At 58.8% G+C, this 21,412-nt stretch overlaps 1 protein-coding gene and 1 long non-coding RNA gene across 9 annotated transcripts; one reads left to right on the top strand and one right to left on the bottom strand.

The window, feature by feature from the left end:
- Positions 1–33: 33 nt before the first annotated feature.
- On the top strand, positions 34–20,391 carry HSF1 (heat shock transcription factor 1). 8 transcript variants are annotated; one of them, XM_082720524.1, is made up of 14 exons: positions 34–382; positions 15,119–15,227; positions 15,561–15,697; positions 16,018–16,142; positions 17,235–17,310; positions 17,389–17,450; positions 17,566–17,662; positions 17,751–17,887; positions 17,981–18,247; positions 18,645–18,725; positions 19,472–19,577; positions 19,652–19,717; positions 19,806–19,875; positions 19,952–20,391. In XM_082720524.1, exons 1-14 carry the CDS (start codon positions 266–268, stop codon positions 20,155–20,157), a joined length of 1,656 nt encoding a protein of 551 aa, XP_082576650.1. In that variant the 5' UTR covers positions 34–265; the 3' UTR covers positions 20,158–20,391. The 8 variants fall into 8 exon arrangements, with proteins under 8 accessions (XP_082576650.1, XP_082576654.1, XP_082576652.1 ...); XM_082720523.1 differs by having other exon boundaries at positions 92–382; positions 15,116–15,227; XM_082720528.1 differs by lacking the exon at positions 18,645–18,725 and having other exon boundaries at positions 54–382.
- LOC309859657 lies at positions 4,601–5,485 on the bottom strand. Its single transcript, XR_014308783.1, has 2 exons — positions 5,393–5,485; positions 4,601–4,971 (listed from the first exon to the last, which is right to left on the bottom strand). It is a non-coding gene; the product is annotated as an uncharacterized lncRNA (long non-coding RNA).
- Positions 20,392–21,412: the final 1,021 nt, after the last annotated feature.

Raw genomic sequence — 21,412 nt, 5'->3', positions numbered from 1 at the left:
GGCGGCAGAGGCGCTGGAGGGGGCGGGGCGGACGGGACGAACAGGGCGGGGCCGGCGTGCGCGCGCCGGGCCGACGCGAGCGGGCGGCGCCGGCGGTAGCGCGCCCGTCGCAAGATGGCTGCGGCCATGCTAGGCCGCGGGGCCGTGTGTGCGCAGCGGGCGGCGGCGGTGGCGCTCCCCCGGCGGCAGGCGCGTCGGCGGCACTAGCCCGGCCCTCGGCCCCCTTTCGCGGTCGTCCTCTCCGCTTCTCCCCGCGGAGCCCGGTATGGATCTGCCCGTGGGCCCCGGCGCGGCGGGGCCCAGCAACGTCCCGGCCTTCCTGACCAAGCTGTGGACCCTCGTGAGCGACCCGGACACCGACGCGCTCATCTGCTGGAGCCCGGTGAGGGGCCGGGGCCAGTCCCCGGAGGAGTGGGATGCGGAGGCGGGACTCAGGGCGGGGTTCGCGGGAAAAGCGTGCGCGGCTCGCTCGCGTCGGCTCGGCCGCGCCGAGTGTCCCCGGGCTGGGGAGGAAGGGCCGCCGCCGCGGTCGTTCGCTAACTGTTGGCCGGTCGCGGAAGTGTGTCGGTCCTTGGCGCGGGCCCGGGGCTCGCTGGCGATCTTTGTGCCCGGCTGACCCTCTGGATCTTCCCCCAAGAGTTCCCGGGGTGGTGTGGCGGCAGCTATTAGGAGAACACCGGGACGTGGCGCGCGGATTGGAGGGCGTTGCTCCCGTGCAAAGGCGAAAGGAAGGAAAACAGAAAGTAAAACGTCATAAAGTTCAAGTCGGTCGCGAACCCCTGCCCAGAGATGCTGAAGCCGGGTTTCCCCGGAGCGGCTTTGTTTTCCGGGCCTCGCAGGGCGTCTTTATCCCGTCCCTGTCTCCAGTTGCCTGGCAGCAGGCTTGTTTACAAGGTTTGACCCTGCAAGACCGGACAGCTCCGGCTTTGCCGAGGTAAATCAGGGAGTGTTTGGAGTTGAATATCGGAATCTGCGGTTCCCCATCCTGGGGTGTCCTGTCTGGGGAAGGCCAGAGCCGTACCCCGGCGCTGGCAAATGGGTGACCTGAAGGACGGCCACCCTGGTCACGCAGAGCCTGTGAGTGCCTCAGATATGTTTGACCTCTTGGGGGCCGGAGCGCTGGCTTTCTCAGACTTTGCTAAGCACTTCCCTTTCATGCTCTTAAGCCATTAGGAATGAAGAAATGTTTAGGCTGAAGCTAACTCCTGGGTTGTCTGTTTGCCCAAGCCCTGCTCTGCCTGAAGACTGGAGATGAAGAGACTGGGTCTCACCAGCGTTCTGAGTGGGGACCCTTTGTCAGTCTCAGTGACTTAGATGTGTGGGCACTCCCTGTTTCTGTGATGACGGGCCAGGACCCTGAAGAGGAGGAGCGTGCTTTCCCACACGCTGCGGAGTCACCGCCGTCCCCTCTTCCCAGACCTCAGAGTTCTCTAGCCGGAGCACGTGGCCCCACATTTCTGGCTTCCTTTACCTTCCTCCTGCCTCTTTTTCCTTCCCCTAATTTCCAGGAAACACTCTTAACCCTAATCAAGGAGGGGGGTCAGAGATGGCCTGGGATATTCCAAGCCTGATTCTGCTAGGGTGATCATCCCACCCACCTGCTAGGGTGCCCCTTAATCTGCTTGCTTTTCTGCTTACAGACTGTTAGGCATGTGGGTGAGGTGGCACCAGGTTACTCTCCAGGACCTGCAGCCTGTGTTCTGGGCAAGGCCTTTGAACAGGAACAGTCAGACCTGACAGCTTTCACTTACAGTGGCTGCCCATGAACCCTGTTGGTGTGGGGCGGCAGGTGGGAGGGAATCAGATTCAGGGGAGAGAGAGGGATGGGGAACTGGCTGGCTGGAGCACAAGTATTTGACCCTTCCCGGTCTATATGCAGGTCAAGCAGGACATAGTGGTAGGGCTGGGACTAACAATGAACCCAGAAACCGCACAGTAGCTCAGTAGTGGAAGGAAGCCCTTCCCAGGCTAGGCAGGGTCCTGGAGAGCTGCCTGGCTCAGAGGCAGGAGATGGTTCTGTACCTTGGCCTCTACCAAAAAAGTCCAGACCGGGTCTTCTGCAGACTTGTGGCCTAGAGTCTGGCTCTCAGAGGCCTTAGAAAGCTCTGACGTGCTTGCTTTTGGTGTCTTCCCCTTCGTGTTGGAAGTTTTCTCACAGTTCTACCAGGAGAAACACTATGTCTGGGACGCCTGGGTGGCTCAGCTGGTTAAGCAGCTGCCTTCGGCTCAGGTCAGGATCCCGGTGTCCTGGGATCGAGTCCCACATCGGGCTCCTTGCTCAGCAGGGAGCCTGCTTCCCCCTCTGACTCTGCCTGCCACTCTGTCTGCCTGTGCTCGCTTTCTCTCCCTCTCTCTATGACAAATAAATAAAATCTTTAAAAAAAAAGAAAAGAAAAAAGAAACACTATGTCTGACCTAGGGGATAAGGGGCAGTCAGAGGTATGCTGGCTGATTCTCAAGGCTGAGTAAGGTGGGGCAGGGGTCCGGCCCCAGAAACCCTCCAGCCAGTGGGGCTGCCTCCCACTCCCGAGGCTGTTGAGCTTCCCCTGCCCAGCCTGAGGGACAGACCACAGGTTGCTGCCCCAGAGAGTTGTGTTGGCTTACTGACCCTCAGACCCTCACAGTCGAAGATGCACTGGGCATGGCATCTCGCTGAATAAGCAAGGGTCTTTAGAGATGCAGCTGCCCCCCAGACAGCTCCTGCAGGACCCTGCAGCTCCTGCTGCTGCCAGGAGGGAACTTGGCCACCATGAGCACAGCCTAAGGGTGTGCCACAGCTCCCCTGACCTACACCCTGTGCCTCCCACGCCCACTGGGACTGTCCATGAATCAGGCCTTTCTGGCCTAGGGATCAGGGCCAGATGAGCCTGGGAGGTGCCTGATGGCAGAGTTTAAGGACGCACTTATTTTTAGGGCCTCTTGGAGGCCAGGGGGCTGGAGGGAGGGGCTTCTTAAATTTGGGGCTTTGGCGCTTTTCTGGCCCCACTCTCGCCCAGCCTGATCAGTGCAGTTCCGTTTTCTTCGGGAGCCAGAGTGCAACTAATAGGACTGTGTGGAGCAGACACCGAGGAGCTGGAGGTCACCAAGGCCAGGGCCTGTCCCAGGTAGCCCTTGTACGTGCAGTGGTCAGAGGTCACCCTGGAGGGGCTGGGTCTCAGGGTGGGGAGTTGGGGGCACGGCACTTCCTGCAGTTAGCTCATCAGCTACCTGAGAAACCCCTTGAATTACCCTGGTCACACTGGTACACTCAGAGCTGGCTATGGGCCATTTCCAGAGTTCCCACGACAGGCAGGGACACTGAGAGCCAGGTGAGCCCCCGCTCCTCCCCCCAGCCTGCTGAGCTCCTTCTCAGACAGCTGGCAGGACCCAGCAAGCCCTCTGGATCCTGCCCTTAGGGCTCTGTCATCTAAGCCAAAATTTTGAAGGAGCACCACAGGTTACCGCTCCCCAGTGGCAGGCTGGGCAGTGGGCTGCAGGGCCTCCCGGAAGCATACAATTGCCTTTGCCGAACAGTAGCCCAGCTGTGCTCCTTAGGACCTCCCCTGCAGCAGGAGGCTGTGCCTTCTTGTGTGTCACTTCTCCATCCAGGGCCGTGCAAGGAGGTGACAGTTGGCCATTCTGTGGATAGGAAAACTGAGTCTCGGGCCCCCAGATGGCTCAGTCCGTTAAACCTCTGGTTTTGGCTCAGGTTGTGATCCCAGGGCATGGGGATCAAGTCCCGCATTGCGCTCCCTGCTCAGTGGGGAGCCTGCTTTTCCCTCGGCTTCTCTCTCTCTCTATCATGAGTGGGTGAATAAAATCTTTAGAAAAAAGAAAGAAAAAATTGAGTCTCAAAGACATCAGGAAACTGAACAGAGAAAGCTGGAGATTGGTTAAGCCAGACCTGAATCCACCATCTTTTTCTTTTTCTTTTTTTTTTTTAAGATTTTATTTATTTATTTGAGAGCGACGAATCCTAACCACTAGACTACCAGGGAGCGTCTGTTTATTTGAAAGACAGAGATCACAAGCAGGCAGAGAGGCAGGCAGAGAGAGGAGGAAGCAGGCTCCCCGCTGAGCAGAGAGCCCGATGCGGGACTCAATCCCAGGACCCTGAGATCATGACCTGAGCCAAAGGCAGAGGCTTAACCCACTGAGCCACCCGGGTGCCCCAATCCACCATCTTTCTGATGACGAGCAGCTGTTTCCCTGTCTGCCTTTGCCAGGGACTCCAGATTTCCTGGGGGCAGCAGGGGAGCCCCACCCATGCCTACAGGGTCAAGACGCTGCTTACCCCCACCTGTTTTGTCAGTTAGACCCCAGCCCCACAGCACTGCACATGGTTGGTCAGGATTGGATTTGGGATTTTTACATGAGCCCCCTCACCCCTTCGTAGAGATACATGCAGACGGACGGACGGATGGACGAGACTGGCAGAGACCTATAAATGACAGACTCTACGCTGTGGTCTCCCGAATCTGTTTCCTCCCGCCACCCCCCAGGGGGTGAGGTCGACCCCGGGGACATGGGTCCAGGAAGGGGGCTGGAGGTCTGGGCCGTGGTGGCCTCCTCAGAGAGGCCAGAGCCTAGCCGTGCGCACCGGACTCCACAGGACCCATGTATGTGCTCATAATTCTTTATTCGAGGACCTGGAAGGCGGCAGTGGGACAGACCCACTCCAGAATGTGCAAAGAGCTTCCGTCGTGTATGGTGTGGGGCTGGGCCAGAGACCTCACCGTCCGTGGGCCCTGGAGCCTGCAGCTCTGGTTGCAAGGCCCCCTCCCCGGCGGAGTGGGGCTGTCTTCTCAGTGACATGCTTCCCAGTCCTGACGGGATAGCAGCGGCCACCACAGACCCCTCCCCTCCTGACCCTGAGAGCCACCAGCCTGCTTCGGCTCCCGGGCCTGGAGGTCTGAGCGCAGGGTGCCCACGGCCAGAGATGAGGGCTGTGTCGGTGCCTGTGTCGCAGGAACTCACGACCGTTAACGTGCGCTGAGAGGAAAACAGGACAGCACGGTGCAGCCGGCCTCAGACGCAGATAAGGACAAAACCAGGATGGGAGAGGAGGAGGAGGGAGCCTCGCTTCCTCGCCGGAGCTCACACACCCTGTCACCTCCCCCTGCAGCCTGGATTTCTCCGCGGTGGCCGCACACGCCCTGCTCCGAACGCCGAACGCGGTCCGAACGCCGAACGCGGGGTGGCGGGCCCTACAGTGCGGTCTGCCGGCCGCAATCAGGAGACTAGAGCGCCTCACGCCCGACTAGTCTTCGGATTGACATCGGGGGGAGCAAAGTGTTCTGGGCAGAGTGCAGCTGGTTCCCCTCGTGGAATTTGGGGGTTACTAACCCTCTGAGGTCGTGGGGCCCTTTGAGAAAATACTCAACGACAGAAACCATCTCCGTAAAACACCTGCCTGCCTGCAGAATTTTGGACTCATTTTAGGTTGGTCCAGGTGGCGTCAAAAGTAAGGCCGGACGGGGCGCCTGGGTGGCTCAGTGGGTTAAGCCTCTGCCTTCGGCTCAGGTCATGGTCTCAGGGTCCTGGGATCGAGTCCCGCATCGGGCTCTCTGCTCAGCAGGGAGCCTGCTTCCCCCTCTCTCTCTGCCTACTTGTGGTCTCTCTCTGTCAAATAAATAAAATCTTAAAAAAAAAAAAGAAAGAAAGAAAAGAAAAAGTAAGGCCAGAGGCTTCAGACTCAGTAGCTGTGAAGAAGCGCATCCCGAACAGCCGGCTCAGGGTCGAGCATGCACCTCTGGGCCTGGAGGCTGTGGGTTCGAGCCCTATGCTGGGTGTAGAGTTTACTTTAAAAAGAAAGAAAAAAGAAGGAAGGAAAGAAGGAAAGAGAAGTGCACGTCCGGATTAGGGCAGGGCCCAGCAGCCAGCGGCAGGGCACTCACTTCTTCCTGCTTCTTCCGCATTTCTGATCACAGGCTTTGATTATGCCCAGGGAAAGCTAAGACCACCTCCAGGACTTCCTCTGGGGCAGCAGAGGAGGGGCTTGAACCATGAGGCAGGGACATGGAGCGGCGCACCCTGTGATGGATTCACCAGGAAACCTCTGAAACCCCTGATGGCCCTTAAGTAGGACTTACGGGACACACTTAGTGTGGCTTCACCCTTGAACAATGTTCAGGATTGAAAACAGGAGGGACAGGTAAGCCACACAGGTGCCCAGACTTTGTGTCCAGAGGCAGTTTTCAGACTAAGAGCCCAGACTTTGAAAAAGCTGGTGCAGCTGGAGTTTACCGGGCGCGGCACCAGGGATGGGAGAGGTCCAGGAGTCTGCACGCGAGCCCCTCTGGGCCTCCGACAGACGACTGGTTCCGCCTGCCGGTGCAACGAGACCTGTGAAGCTAGCCTGAGAACTTTCCAGAGAAGGAACAGCTACTGAGGAGAGCTCACAGAGGGCCTCGAGTTATCCTGAGTTCTCCCAGCTGGAGCGGAAGAATCACACTCAGCTTGCAGATCACTCAGCAGAGACGGAACGAGCCAGAGCTTGGAGCTGTGACTGAATTAAGAAAATCGGCCCCAAATGCGGCATCATCGAGTTTAAAGAGAAGCCATGCAAGGATCAGACTGAGCCACACAGACACTCTCAGGAGGAAACCGCAAAACCCAAACACGACATAAAGACCCTCGTGTCGGGGGCCCTACCAGAGTGGACAAATGAGTCAGGTGGGGAGTGCATCCTGTGACCGAGAAGGGGAGAGTCGCAGCAGGGTTCCCAGGGATGATGAGACTAGCCAACAAAGTCATTAAAGCAATTGTAAAAGTCTTCTGAGTGCTCCGAGAGGTAAAGCAAGCCCGTGAAGACAGAGAAAATGTCATGGAACAAGTGTCCGTGCAGAAGGGTTCCCCACTGTTCGTGGAAATCCCCGCTTCGGGGAGGCGCCGCACATCTCCCCACCTGCACGTGGCTTTCTTCCGAGAAGCACAGTGGGGACGGGTGGGGGCGACTATGGTGGGGACACCCGAGAGACGTGGCCTCTCGGTGCGCGTCCTTGCCTGCCAAGATGAGAAGAGCACGTAGCCTCTGTGGCCTTCCTCCAGACGCTTCCATAATTTCAACTAGTCATGAGGAAAAGGCAGAGGACGAGTCGAAATTGAGGGACCGTCTGCGGACGCTGGCCCAGTGCTCCTTAAAACCGTCAGGGTCCACAGAAAGCAGGACAGTCTGAGCGACTGACCCTGCGAGAGGAGAGTGAGGAGGCTTGACAACCCAGTGTGGTGTAGCCCTTGGGTGGTGTCCTGGGACAAGGACGGAAGGCAAGAACTGAAGAGATCTGAATAAAACAGGGACTTTAGTTAATAAGGCCCAGGCAGGCCCCTTTTTTGGAAGTTCGTGTGAAGCCATCCTGCTTTTAAAAGAGACCTGCATCCGTGCCTGTCTCAGCTACCGGAGAGATTACTCTGGGGTGTGGGAGTACTGTGGAATTTTCCATATTCAGTAACGGTCATTGTTTGCTTTAGGAATTTCATCTTACAAAAGATTCCATAGGAACTCTGCTTTCAGATAGCAGGGGAAGCCTGGCTGCAGATTCATTACCTGCGACAGGTGCACAGCGTTAATGGTGCGCAGGTATGAGAGCTCTCCCCAGTGCTACCGCAGATCTGAAGTCGCTCTCAATTCCCAAGCTGATTTGTGTAAGTCGGTGCAGGGGTCAGCCGCAGCCCAGCTGCCGCAGAAGGAAAGATGACTGAACTAGACTGATCGGAGAAACTGCTCGCAGCGCTGTCCAGAGAAGACGAGACGGCAGACGCTGAACAGAGCCTCGTGGGGACGACAACACACAGCCTGACGGCACAGAAGCGGATTTCCTATGTAAAGGGGGAGGAGTGCTTAGACATGACCATGCAGGTTTTTGGAGAGCTGCGAACCTGTTGCCCCAGGACTTGCAAGAACGCCAGGAAGGGTAAGCACAAGAAAGTGTGCCAGGTCATGCCACTGTCAGGTTGCTAAAAACAGGGGATAAAGAGAAGATCTTCAAAGCAGCCAGAAAAAAGAAAGGGAATTGCACAAAGGGACATAGAACGATTCTGACTTCTCAGCAACTCTGAGGCTTGAGGCAGCTCCGTGGACGGGAGTCTGGTCAGCTTTCGGAGCACAGCGGAAGCGCGTCAGTGGGGAGGGAAGAAAGACTGCACGACCGTCTCGACAGCGTAATGAGAAACGCTGGACAGACTTGACCCGCACTTCACGACGACCGCTCAGCAGACTCGTGAGGGCAGTTCCTCAGCCCGCAAAAACTCCTGCAGAAACCTACACGTGGTGTTGTATTTAAAGGTGACAGGGCGGGCATTTCCCCCAACACTGGACGAGAAGGCTGGGAAGTCCGTTCCTACTGCTCCTCTTTAACAGTGTGTGTGATCCGCTGGTCGGGCAATATAGCAAATAAGGAAATAAAAGACCAAAAAATTGGAAGGTGAGATGTCACACTGTCTCCATTTATAGAAAACACCATCATTGACTTAGAAAGTCCCAAGACATCTACCAGAAAAAGTTGCTAGAACTCATAAGTGAGTTTGCTGAGGCCACGGAGTTTGAGGGTAGTATACAAAAACTGAATCTAGTTCTGCACACTAGCAATGAACTGTTGAAAATGGAGGTATTTGCACGTGAGTGGTTAAGTGTCCGACTCTTGATCCCGGTTCAGGCCACGATCTCAGGGTCATGAGATCAAGCCCCGCATCGGGCTCTGCACTTAGTGAGGAGTCTGCTTGGGAGTCTCCTTCTCCTTGTGCACCCCCCACCCCCGACGCTTAAATAAATAAATAAATCCTTAAAACACATGCACAGATATTTAGTGGTTGTATTGCCGATTGCTGTGTAACCAAATATCTTAAAACTTAACTGCTTAAAACAAAAAGCGTTCCGCAGTCCCTGAGAGTCCCAGGCCGACTGGAACTCAAGCGGCCCCGCACACAGGGTGTGATCGTTGCAGGACTCAGTTGGGGAAGAGCGACCCGCCTCCAGGTTCACTCGGGTGTTTTGTGACAAGTAGCTTTTGGCAGGAGGCTTTGATTCCTCACCACGTGAGCTTCTCCTTAGGGCTGCTACAGCAGGTCGGCCTGCTTCTCTCAGAGCAAGAGCCCCAGGTGACGTCTGTAACCTGTTCTCAAATACCGTCACACCTGTTGAATCCTGGTCACAAAGAACAACCCTGGCATAAGCCCCACGTTGGGTGTAGAGATTACTTAAAATTAAATAAACTTTTAAAAAGTTAGACAAGAGGCGCCTGGGTGGCTCATGAGTTAAACCTCTGCCTTTGGCTGAGGTCATGATCTCAGGGTCCTGGGATCAAGTCCCACATCGGGCTCTCTGCTCAGCGGGGAGCCTGCTTCTCCCTCCCCCACTCCCCCTGCTTGTGTTCTCTCTCTGGCTGCCTCTCTGTCAAATAAAATCTAAATAATCTATTTTTTCCCAAAACTTGAAAAAAAAATACTCCTCCAACTAATGATTTTTAATCATTAATGAGTTTTGCAACATCACTAGATACAAGGTCAACACACAAAAATAAATTGTATTTTTTTTTTTCAAGATTTGAGAGAAAGATACCACATGCATAAGGAGGGGGGAGGAGTAGAGGGAGAAGCAGGTTCCCCACTGAGCAGGGAGCCCGATGCGGGACTCGATCCCAGGACCCTGGAATCATGACCTGAGCCGAAGGCAGACGCTCAACCCACTGAGCCACTCAGGCGCCCCATCAATTGCATTTCTTTTTTTTTTTTTAAGATTTTATTTATTTATTTGACAGACAGAGATCCCAAGTAGGCAGAGAGGCAGGCAGAGAGAGAGAGAGGAGGAAGCAGGCTCCCCGCTGAGCAGAGAGCCCGATGCGGGACTCGATCCCAGGACCCTGGGATCATGACCTGAGCTGAAGGAAGAGGCTTAACCCACTGAGCCACCCAGGCGCCCCATCAATTGCATTTCTAATGAATGACAGGAAGTTGGTTTTTGTTTTGTTTTTGTTTTTTTAAACTTCGTTTACAACTGTTCAGGGGAGGGGGAAGAGTTCTTACAGAGAAGTCTGGTAAAACATGCAGGGATGGTCATGTCAAGACTTAAGAATAATAAAAACACTTAGGAAAGAAACCAAGTTGACGGGATGGCATACCATGTTCGTGGACTTTTTTAAAAGTGTAATTGGGAAGGGGACGCCTGGGTGGCTCAGTTGGTTGGACGACTGCCTTCGGCTCAGGTCATGATCCCGGAGGCCCAGGATCGAGTCCCGCATCGGGCTCCCAGCTCCACGGGGAGTCCGCTTCTCCCTCTGACCTTCTCCTCACTCATGCTCTCTCTGTCTCTCTCTCAAATTAAAAAAAAAAAAAAAAAAAAAAACGCAATTGGGAAGTTTTCCGGCCTTATCTCCCTGGATCCTTGTCCCGGCCCTTCCTCACGGTGCTCCATTTACACAGGTGTTGGTGCAGCTGAAGGGGCCCCAAGCGTCTCTGAGGCTCCATTCAGGAGCTCAAGCGTCTCTTGAGCCCCTTTACAGGTTCTCTGTACCGTGTTCTCTCTGGCCTGCTGCTGTCGCAGTCTCCATCCACTGTCCAGTCTGCCTACTGTTTCTCCTGCCAGTTCCGTGCACTGTTGGGCCCTTCTGGGAAGTGTCTCGTCTTGGTTGTTGTGCTGCTGAACTTGGGACTTTCTGTCTGACTCTGCTCTGTGCTTGCAGTCTCTTTACTCTTCCTCCCCCTTTAGTGAGGCACAGTCCCCTCATCTTCCTCGACTTTATGATTTTCTTTAATTCTCTAAACATACTTACAACGTGTTGTTTGAAGTCTTGGTTAAATCTGATGTCTTGTCTCTCACGGGCTGTTTCTGTTACCTCTTTTCTCTTCTCACTTGTGCATGGGTCATATGTTGCTATTTACATGTCTCATTTTGTTGGTAAAGCACATTTTGGGCCGTGCAGTACTCCTGGACGCCCACCCCCACCCGCACCCCCACCGCTCCTGTGCTTGTTTTTGAGGTTTGCGGACTTGTAGGTTAGTAAGGTCTCTGGTCTCTGTGTGGGTTCACTGTGTCGGGGGGTAGTACACCCAGACCGTAGGCTCCATGCTCCGCCTGATTGTTCCGTTGGTTCTGACGGTACCACAGGACACAGACTGTCCAACAGTCTGGCCCAATTACATTCTCGCAGTGCAGCCTTTCAGGTCTGTCTGAGGTTTGCTCAGACCTGCGAGGGCTCTTAGCCTGTGGGAACAAGCTGGTTGTGGTTGAGTTTGTTTCTCTCCTTTGTTTTTTGTTTGTTGTTTGAAGAGTTATTTATCTACAAGAAAGAGGGAGCATGTGTGCGAGATTTGGGGAGGCATGGAGGGAGAGGGAGAACCTCCAGCAGACGTCCCGCTGAGCAGGGAGCCTGCCATGGGGCTTGATCCGACAACTCTACAGTCATGATCTGAGATGAAATCAAGAGTCAGACAGATGCTCAGCCGAGTCACCCAGGTGCCCCTTGAGCTTGTGACTCTTAGAGCTGTGCTGTTCTCAAGAGCAGCCTTAGGCTTGAGCTTTCTACACTTTGTTTCACATAAAGTGAGTTTGTTGGGGGAAACCTTCAGAGCTCTCTTTCCTTTGGACTGCCTCTCTCCTGGGGCCTTCTGAGCCAGTGCTCCGGGCACTGGGCAGGGCAGCGGCCTCCCCCAGCACGGATGCTATGCCCCGCATGCTGGCTGGAGGTAGGACTCTCAGGGGTTCCATATGCTCAACCTCCCATGCCTGGGGTACAGCCTGCATTATTTGGATGGGGGCAAAATGGAGAAGACCCCTCCCCAAACTCTTGGTCGCAATCACCGGGAATTTAGCCTCCTTACCTAGACAGCATGAGAGATCCGGGTGGCCTTCTCCTCTCAGTGAAATACAGTAAACCTTGACTGGAAACTGGGCAGAGGGACTGCCAGCTTCCCAGCCGTGCCCTCCCAGGGTGTAGTGTCAGTCAAGGTGAACTGGAGTAGGAAGGGAGTGGCTTGCGGCTGAGGTGTCACGAGCTCACTGTTCCTACATAGTCTTCGTAGGGTTTCTGGAATAAATGTTTTCATTTGCTGTACGCTTTTAGGACAATTTCCAGATACTTTAAAAGATTTAGGGGCGCCTGGGTGGCTCAGTGGGTTAAAGCCTTCAGCTCGGGTCATGATCTCAGGGTCCTGGGATCGAGCCCCACATCGGGCTCTCTGCTCAGCGGGGAGCCTGCTTCCCCTCCTCTCTCTCTGCCTGCCTCTCTGCCTACTTGTGATCTCTGTCAAATATATAAATAAAATCTTTAAAAAAAAAAAGATTTAAGTAACCTTTGTTTCACTTGGGAGTGGTTCAGTAGATCTCCTCACACTTGACATCCCAGAAGGAGAAATTTTTCCTTCCTTTTCAAAGGGTGGTTTTGCTGGATATAAAATTCTTGATTCACGGGTTTTTTTCTTTCAGCCCCTTTAACTGTCATCCCACTGCCTCTGGCCTCCATGGCTTTCGATGAGGAATCAGCTGTTAATCTTCTCAAGGTGCCCTTGCGCATGAAGTCTGTTCTCCCTTGTGGCTTCCAGAGGCCTCTCTGGGTCTTCCTGTCCTGCAGTTTGATGACGAGGCTTCTAGACGCGGCCCTCTCTGAGTTCACCCTGCTTGGGGTTTCTTTAGCTTCCTGGACGGTTTTCCTCAAATTTGAGAAGTTGTCAGCCCTTCTTCCTTCTGTCCTCTCCTCTCCTGCTGGGACCCCACGGTGCGTGCGCTGGTGCCGGTAATACCCCCCGTCTCTGAGACTGTCCGTTTTTCTTCACTGTCTTCTCTTCTCTTTGACTGGATGATCTCAGCGGGCCTGTCCTCATGTGTGCTGACTCCTTGTCTGTGCTCAGGTCTGCTCTCAAGCCCCTCTAGTGAGCTTTAGGCCTGAGTTATTACGCTTTCTCAGTCAGAAATTGCTGATTTGCTTTATATTTATGATTTTTACTTTTATTGATGTTCTTTGTTTGATGAGATATTCTCATGCTTTCCTTTCTTTCTTTCTTTCTTTTTTTTAAGATTTTATTTATTTGTCAGTGAGAGAGCGAGCGAGCACAGGCAGACCGAGTGGCAGGCAGAGGCAGAGGGAGAAGCAGGCTCCCTGCTGAGCAAGGAGCCCGATGTGGGACTCGATCCCAGGACCCTGGGATCATGACCTGAGCTGAAGGCAGCCGCTCAACCGACTGAGCCAGCCAGGCGTCCCCTGCTTTCCTTTATTTCTTTAGACTCAGTTTCACTTTAGCCTTTGAACGTGTCTGAAATGCTGATTTAAAGTCTTTGTGTAATAAATCCAGCTTCTAAGCCCGCTCAGAAATGGTTTCAGCTGATCGCTTTTTTCCCAGTGTATAGCCCGGGCCTCGTTTCTTTGCAGGTTTTTTGTGGTCGTTGTTGGAAACGAGACTTTCGGGTCAGGTAGCGCCGTGTGTTTTCAGCTCTGAACATCAGTTTCCCTCTCCAGGGCTGGTACCGTTACTTGTAGTTGTTAGTAGTCATTTGTCTTGTGAGTTTTCTGAACTAATTCTGGGCAGTGTGTGGTCTTTGTTGTTTGTGACCACTGAAGTCTTTCCTTGGTTAGCATTGTAGCGAAGGGGGTAGAAATTTCCTTTAATGCCTGGAACCCATAACTGCCCCATTCTTTGGGGGGTTCTGTGTATGTACGCCTGCCGATGGGGACCCTTGAGCTCAGCCTGGGGCGCAAGCTTAGGGCGTTTTTAGGTCTTACCCTGGTTCTCCACACGGCCCTGCACATGCATGTGACTTCTGGGTTTCCAGGAATATTTTGGAGATTTTCAGAAGTATCTCATTCTCCAGCTCTTTCTTTTATTTTTTTTTTAAAGATTTTATTTATTTGACTGATAGAGATCACAAGTAGGCAGAGAGGCAGGCAGAGAGAGAGGAGGAAGCAGGCTCCCCGCTGAGCAGAGAGCCCGATGCGGGGCTCGATCCAGGACCCTGAGATAATGACCTGAGCCGAAGGCAGCAGCTTAACCCACTGAGCCACCCAGGTGCCCCATCCAGCTCTTTCTTGTACACTTTCTGGTTAGTTTGTTTTTTGCTTTAACTGTTACCCTCTGACTTAGACAGTCACAGAGTTTTAAAATACACTCTTGGTGTTATCAACAAGCATCCCTAGGGAAAAGCCTTTTTATATTGGCAGAGTTTTGGGTCAAGTCAAGCAAAGACACCTTTGCAAGTGGAACCGCCCAGGTGACCGTCAGAGCAGTAAAATAAGAGTCCTCTGGGAGTGGGGCTCGAAGGAGCCCCAGCAGCACCCCGCAGCGTGGCTCTCAGGGTGCTGGGGTTTGGGGATCTCGGCTGCAGGAGGGCCGGTGGGAGCAGAGCAGCCTCTCAGACCCTCCTGCGCGTGAACCACTCTTCTTGAATAAATGCTCCCTCATGTTGCCAGAACCCTTCGACTGACTTTGAGAGTTCTGGAAAAGTCCCTCTGACATTTTGGGCAATTTTCCTGCTGCCACATTGGAGGAGAGTGCTCTGAGGGCCTCCCTCTGCCTTCTCCGCCCCTCACGCGCTTACCTCGGAGCTGCTTTCCGTGTGCCCGCGCGTGTGGACGGGCCGGCCTCCTGCCCTCGTTGGGCACCCGGGGCTCTATTTTCGGGCGCCCCTCTGGCACCCTCTCTGCCAGGGAAGCTGTGCTCAAGGTCTCTCTTGGGCTCACACCCCTCCCCGGCCGGGCTCTCCTCACCACTCTGTCGCTGCTCCAGGGCCCTGAACCTCCTGGTAGCTCCTGGGTTTAGGTCTGAAAGGGGTTGGAGGGCGCGAAGTGTAGCGACCCTGGGGTCTCGGACGCCCGTAGAGGCATGGACTTGTGGTTCTGAACACAACTCTGGGTCTCCCTCCCTAGGGACTCGGGTCAGCCTCCCCTTCTCTTGGCCGCCTTGTTCTGGGGTCTGAGCTGCTCGTGGCGAAGTTCGCTGATGAAAGCGAGAACAAGCTCCCTAGAGACTGGGTGTGGAATGCTCTGTGTTTGGGGAACCTCTGGAGGCCTGCGGCGGGGTTTGTGATGGCGTCCGTGATGGGGTCCCTCCACGCTCTGGCTGTGCAGGGCAGCGGGACCAGGCTCGCCCTGCTGACAGGCAGCCCAGCTTTCCGGAGCGAGCCTCCCGCGTGACTCGGTGGCATGTCTCCCAGCAGAGCGGGAACAGCTTCCACGTGTTCGACCAGGGCCAGTTCGCCAAGGAGGTGCTGCCCAAGTACTTCAAGCACAACAACATGGCCAGCTTCGTGCGCCAGCTCAACATGTGTGAGTACCCACGCCCCTGGCTGCAGCCGGGGAAGGGGGGCGCCTGCACATGGCTCTGAGTGGCCAGCATCCTGCAGGCCTGAGCCCCGAGTCCTCAGGGAAGATGTGAAACCACGTGCTGGGGAGGGCGTGTCGCCTGGGGGAGTGGGGTCGCCCTTAGACCCAGACCACCCGGTGGCTCCCAGGCCTGCCCCTCTCCTGGGGCCAAACTGCGCCAGGCAGAGCCCTGCTCTGGGACGCTCTGGGTGACCCTTAGCAGTGCAGGGCCCGGGCTGTCATTGGGGGTCTGGTCCCCAGCCTGAGGCAGAGCGGCTCCCACCCCGTCATGTGCAGACGGCTTCCGGAAGGTGGTCCACATCGAGCAGGGTGGCTTGGTCAAGCCGGAGAGGGACGACACTGAGTTCCAACACCCGTGCTTCCTGCGCGGCCAGGAGCAGCTCCTGGAGAACATCAAGAGGAAAGTGACCAGTGTGAGTAGCCGGCCTCCCTCTCGGCCTCCGCAGATCTTCCTCCAGGGGACAGGGATGCCGCGTCCCCTCGCTGTCCTGCGGGCCTGTCCACTGCCCACAGCAGCTCGGTGGCCGCCCGATGCTCTGGTCTGGCTCCATCGAGCCCTTTTCCTGACGGGCCCTCCCTTCCCTGCTTGTGCATCTTGGGCTGCCCTTGCCCGTTCCCCCATCAGCCACCACAGCAAAGGTCCCTCTCCGGACCGCCAGCCCCTTGGCCTCGGCGCAGTCCGGGGGGCAGTGGGGTGGGGTCCCCCCAGTGACTGTTCCCCTTGGGGACCCAGGTATCCACGCTGAAGAGCGAGGACATGAAGACTCGCCAGGACAGCGTCACCAAGCTGCTCAGCGACGTGCAGCTCATGAAGGGGAGGCAGGAGAGCATGGACTCCAGACTCCTGGCCATGAAGCAGTAGGTTCTGCCCCGCAGCCTGGGGGCGGGGAGGGGGCAGGGAGCAGGCAGGAGAGGGGCAGGCCTGGGAGCTGGCCTCTTCCCACCAGCCCCGCCTCCCACAGCTGTGACACAGGCGCCCAGGCCTTCTGCCCTGCGGGAGACAGCGTCTGACCGCTTCCTGCCCCAGCAGGCAGAGCTGGGCTCCTCCCACAGCCTCCCGCCTGGGCACCCTGTAGGCTGGGGTGGAGGGTTTCTTCCCGGCTCTCACGGTGTTGGCTGTCCCACTGGTCCCCAGCCCTGGGGCACGTTTGGCCACCACATAACCAGTCCTGTGCTCCTGTCCTTAGCCAGGACCCCCAAGAAGGCTGGCTTGAGCCTTTTCCTATGCACCTGGGGGGCCTGGGGACCTCTGGAACCACAGCCTAGGGTGCCTGTCGTCAGCTTAGCTGTGTGCGGCCTCGGACCGGCCCAGAGGGCAGGGCCTCATGACTCCGGCATCACAGGAGAGGCTCCTGGGCTCACACTGGGGTCCAGCAGAAGCCACTGGCTGTGTGACGTGTGCAGAAGGGGGCCGGGGGAACTTGGCCTCCCGGGACACGGGTGCCTCTCCAGGTGAGGCCAAGGGGGTCAGTTCCGAGTCAAGGACACGCTCGGGGGCTGGCTTACTAGAAGGGCAGGCCATAGCCTGCTCACAGCCCTGTTTGCCCAGTTGGGGAAATGGTGCCCAGGTGGCCCTTTCCACTCCTTAAAGTCACCCGTGAGCCATTTCCAGATCTGGGGAGCACCCCCGAGCCCCTCAAAGGCACAGGATGACCTCCATAGGCCACTCTCCAGCCTGAGAGCTGGGCTGGCCTCCCCGCTCTCCTCAGGTTCAGTTGGGGCAGAGATGGTTGGGGGGGCCCCGATCCTGTGTTCTGCCTAAGCCCCCCAGCCCTTGCCTCAGGAGCCCGCTCCGCCGGACCCCCCCGGACCGTCTGCATGTCCTCCCCCAGCGGCGTAGCCCAGCACAGGGGCCGCGGTGCCCGTTCCCGCCAGGCTCCCAGCCCCTACACCTGCCCAGGGCGCGGGAGGGGGCGCGGGGGGGTAGCTGACCGCCCCGGTGTGTTCCAGCGAGAACGAGGCCTTGTGGCGGGAGGTGGCCAGCCTGCGGCAGAAGCACGCCCAGCAGCAGAAGGTCGTCAACAAGGTGTGCGGCGGGCCTGGGGGGCGCCCGCTGGGCCCCGTCCCTGGCCGGGCTGACTGTGCCTTTCTGCTGCCCACACAGCTCATCCAGTTCCTCATCTCCCTGGTGCAGTCGAACCGGATCCTGGGGGTGAAGAGGAAAATGTGAGGCGTGGGGGGTGCCCTGGGCCTCCCTGTCTCCTCTTGGCTGAGTGGCGGGTGGCCGTGGCCCCGGGGAGGCGCCTGACCCCACCTCCCCCCCCCCCGCCCCGCCCCGCAGCCCCCTGATGCTGAATGACGGCAGCTCGGCACATTCCGGGCCCAAGTACGGCCGGCAGTACTCCCTGCAGCACGTCCACGGCCCGGGCCCCTACTCGGTGAGCGCGCGGTGCCGCGGGGCTGGCCCGGGCAGGGGTGGGCGCTGCTGCGGCTCCTGCCACATAGGCCGCCTCCCTCCGATGGCAGGCTCCCTCCCCGGCCTACAGCAGCTCCAGCCTCTACTCCCCAGATGCCGTGGCCAGCTCCGGACCCATCATCTCCGACATCACCGAACTGGCCCCCAGCAGCCCCTTGGCCTCCCCGGGCGGAAGCGTAGACGAGAGGTGGGGGCCGCGTCCTCTTCCCAGCCGTCGGGGGGGGGTGGAACGGGGGCGCCCACAGAGCCGGCTGCTGACGCGTGTGCTCCCCGGACGCAGGCCGCTCTCCGGCAGCCCCCTGGTGCGCGTCAAGGAGGAGCCCCCCAGCCCTCCTCGGAGCCCCCGGGTAGAGGCGGCCAGTCCCGGACGCCCGTCCTCCGTCGTGGAGACACCCCTGTCCCCAACCGCCCTCATTGACTCCATCCTGCGGGAAAGCGAGCCTGCCCCCGCCGCACCCCTCACGGATGCAGGGGCCCGCCACCCCTCACCCTCGCCCCCACCTGCCTCGGCCCCCGAGAAGTGCCTCAGCGTAGCCTGCCTGGACAAGTGAGTGCCACCCCCACCCACCTCCACTGCGGCCTCTGGAAGCGCAGCCGGGCCTCCAGCCAGGACCGTCCAGGAGGGGCTGGTGCAGGGAGGTCGTCAGGCTGCGGGCACGGGGTCGCTGGGGGAGGCGCCTGCAGATCTGGCCCTGAGCCCAGAGCTTGCTTGTCCCACGTCCCCACTGCCTCAGGAGCCAAGGGTGTGTGGCCTCGCGGGCCTGTTCCACCTGCTCTCTGAGCTGCCCTGGCTGCTGCCGTCACCCCTTCCTGCGACAGGCCGCTGCCCTGTCCTGCTGGCCAGCAGAGGGCTCGCCCCAGAGGCCAGGCGAGCAAGGGCGGGGGGCACGGAGTCCACCGGCCCCCACCTGCAATCGGGGGGCTCTTGTCTTTGTATCTTGCAGTTTGGCTCGCGCTCCACAGATGTCTGGGGTCGCCCGCCTCTTCCCCTGCCCCTCCTCTCTGCATGGCCGAGTCCAGCCAGGGTTAGCGCCGTCCCCACTGGGGAGGGAGGAGGGCTCCGCCAGAGCTCAGGCCCCTCCCCAGCCTCGGACCAGACCCTGGCCTGGCCGTGAGCACTTGGCCCTGCCTGGTGAACAGGTGTCCCGGGCCTTCTGCAGCAGGGGGCAGCCCGCCACCTACCCCAGGCTCTGGGGCCCAAGCCAGTGCCCCAGGTCACTGACCAACAGAACTGGGGCTCCCAGCCTGGCAGCTGCCACCCATGCGGCCAGAGTCCCAGCTGCTGTGCTGACCCGCTTCCTCTCAGGGCGGGGCTGGGCCCCGTGGACACCTCCCAGGACCAGCCAGGCCACCGTCCTGTAGCGCAGGTCCACCAGGTGGCCCACTGCCTTCAGACCCACGCCTCCTTCCCAGCACGCACCAGGGCAGAGACCAGCCCTGCGTAGCCGGCCCACGGCTCCCTCGCCCCATCCCCGCGGTCTTGCAGTGTAAAGGCCAGACCTCGGCAAGCCTGAAAAACCGCCCCCAGCTATTCTGAGCACTGAGCCCCTCCTGGGCCCTCCTGCCAACTCGGCCCAGCCCGCATGGCCTCAGCTACCCTCCCGTACACGTGCCCCCGGCCCACACCAGGAGGGCGTGACGGGGGCCCGGGTTGGGGGGTGCAGCTGAGGGCAGCCCCCCACCCCACCCCGGGCTGGTGTGTGTGGGCACCGGCGGGAAGGCCTGGGGGTGCCTGGAGCTCCGCTTGACCCGCCCCGCCCGCTCTGGCCAGGACCGAGCTCAGTGAGCACTTGGACGCCATGGACTCCAACCTGGACAGCCTGCAGACCATGCTGACGAGCCACGGCTTCAGCGTGGACACGAGCGCGCTGCTGGACGTGAGCGCTGCCCTGCCCCGTCCCCGCCCGCGCCCAGCCCCCGGCGCAGCCTGACCGCCCTCCCTTCCCCGCAGCTGTTCAGCCCCTCCGTGACCGTGCCCGACATGAGCCTGCCCGACCTGGACAGCAGCCTGGCCAGCGTGCGTAGGCGGGGCGGGGACAGCAGAGGCGTGGGGGCTGGGCGGGGCGGCGACGGGGGCCTCACTCCGCCCCCTCCTGTCCTGGCAGATCCAGGAGCTTCTCTCCCCCCAGGAGCCGCCCAGGCCCCTTGAGGCTGAGAACAGCAGCCCTGACTCAGGTGAGTGGAGCCCCCAACCCCTGCCCTGCCGCCCACGTGCCCTCCGGCCGGTGCCCTGACCCCGCCCCGCCCCCAGGGAAGCAGCTGGTGCACTACACGGCGCAACCCCTGTTCCTGGTGGACCCGGGCTCCGTGGATATGGGGAGCAGCGACCTGCCCGTGCTCTTCGAGCTGGGGGAGGGCTCCTACTTCTCGGAGGGGGACGACTACACAGATGACCCCACCATCTCCCTGCTGACGGGCTCCGAGCCCCCCAAAGCCAAGGACCCCACTGTCTCCTAGAGGCCCCAGGAGGAAGGCTGGCCGAGGGGCGAGGCATGGACCCCGGTCAGCAGCAAAGGCTGACAGCCGCACTGGGACTGACGGAGCACTGTTCGAGCACTGCTCGTGCTCCGTCAGGATCGGATTTGGGATTTTTACATGAGTCTCCCTCACCTCCTCAGTAGAGATACACACACACACGGACAGACGGACGGACGGACGAGACTGGCAGAGACCTATAAACGACAGGCTCTACGCTGTGGCCTCCTGTGTGTGTTTCCTCCCGCCACCCCCCAGGGTGGGTCCCAGGGACATGGGTCCGGGAAGGGGGCTAGAGGTCTGGGCCGTGGTGGCCCCCTCAGAGGGAAGGTCGATGGTCAGAGCCTAGCCGTGCGCACCGGACTCCACAGGACCCGTGTGTGTGCTCACAATTCTTTATTCGAGGACCTGGAAGGGGGCAGTGGGACGGACCCACAGGAGCGCCCTTCCCAAGACCTCCCCACGAGGGGACTGGGGGAGCGCGGGCGGGCGTGCTGGAGCCTCCCCTGGCCGCGGAACCCTGCTTGTCACACGTTCTCCAGGCACTGGCTGGTGCGGGAGCAGAGGAGGGGTGGGGAGGGGAGGGAGCAGAGTGGCCCAGGGAGGCCCTCTACCCCTGACTCCATCACCGTGAGAGGAGGCGGGGACCTGAGGCTGGGCAGATTCTGGGTGGGTGGGGGGCAGCATGGCCCTTGAGGCCCAGGCACCCCCTCACCTGCCTTGTCAGACCATGTCTGTGACTGGGGCCCACAGAGCCAGACATGGCCCCGGGGTCTTCGATAGAGCCTAACGCACCAAGTCAGGTGGGAACGGGCTCCAGGCTGCCCCCCATCACGCTGCCCCCCAGGCTTGGCAGGTAACAGTCTGGGAGCACGCCTTCCTGAGGGCCGCGCTCAGGCGTGCATGTGAGCTGCCCAGTGCGACAACTAGGTGGGCGGGGCCCCAACCCAGGGCACCTGAGAGTCCCTCCTGGGTGCCAGGCAGGGGCAGAGAGCTGGCGTTCAAGGCTTTGCATGGATGTGCTCAGAAGGAAGACCAAGGTTATGGGTCAGGCCAGGGCCACCTGCCTCCCCCCAAGGGTCCAGGGACTCAGCCACCGTGAGCATCACAGCCTAAGAAGGGCACCAGCACGCGGCGCCGCCAGGCCAGCCACTGGTTCTGATTCTTGGCCCTCAGGCACACTCTGGACCTCCAGCCTGTGCCCCGAGCCAAGGCCCCCTGCTGGGAAGTCCTTGGG

The sequence above is a fragment of the Mustela nivalis genome (assembly GCF_964662115.1).
Source record: "Mustela nivalis genome assembly, chromosome: 2".
NCBI classification, from domain to species: Eukaryota; Metazoa; Chordata; class Mammalia; order Carnivora; family Mustelidae; genus Mustela; species Mustela nivalis.
This window is presented reverse-complemented; position numbering and strand designations above follow the sequence as displayed.

Bases quoted from the DNA above. Each gene is read 5' to 3' on its own strand.
- HSF1 (XM_082720523.1), top strand. From the start codon at position 266: ATGGATCTGCCCGTGGGCCCCGGCGCGGCGGGGCCCAGCAACGTCCCG. The intron at 15,228-15,560 runs GTGAGTACCCAC...CGTCATGTGCAG, and splicing joins CGTGCGCCAGCTCAACATGT to ACGGCTTCCGGAAGGTGGTC. The intron at 19,578-19,651 runs GTGAGCGCTGCC...CCTTCCCCGCAG, and splicing joins ACACGAGCGCGCTGCTGGAC to CTGTTCAGCCCCTCCGTGAC.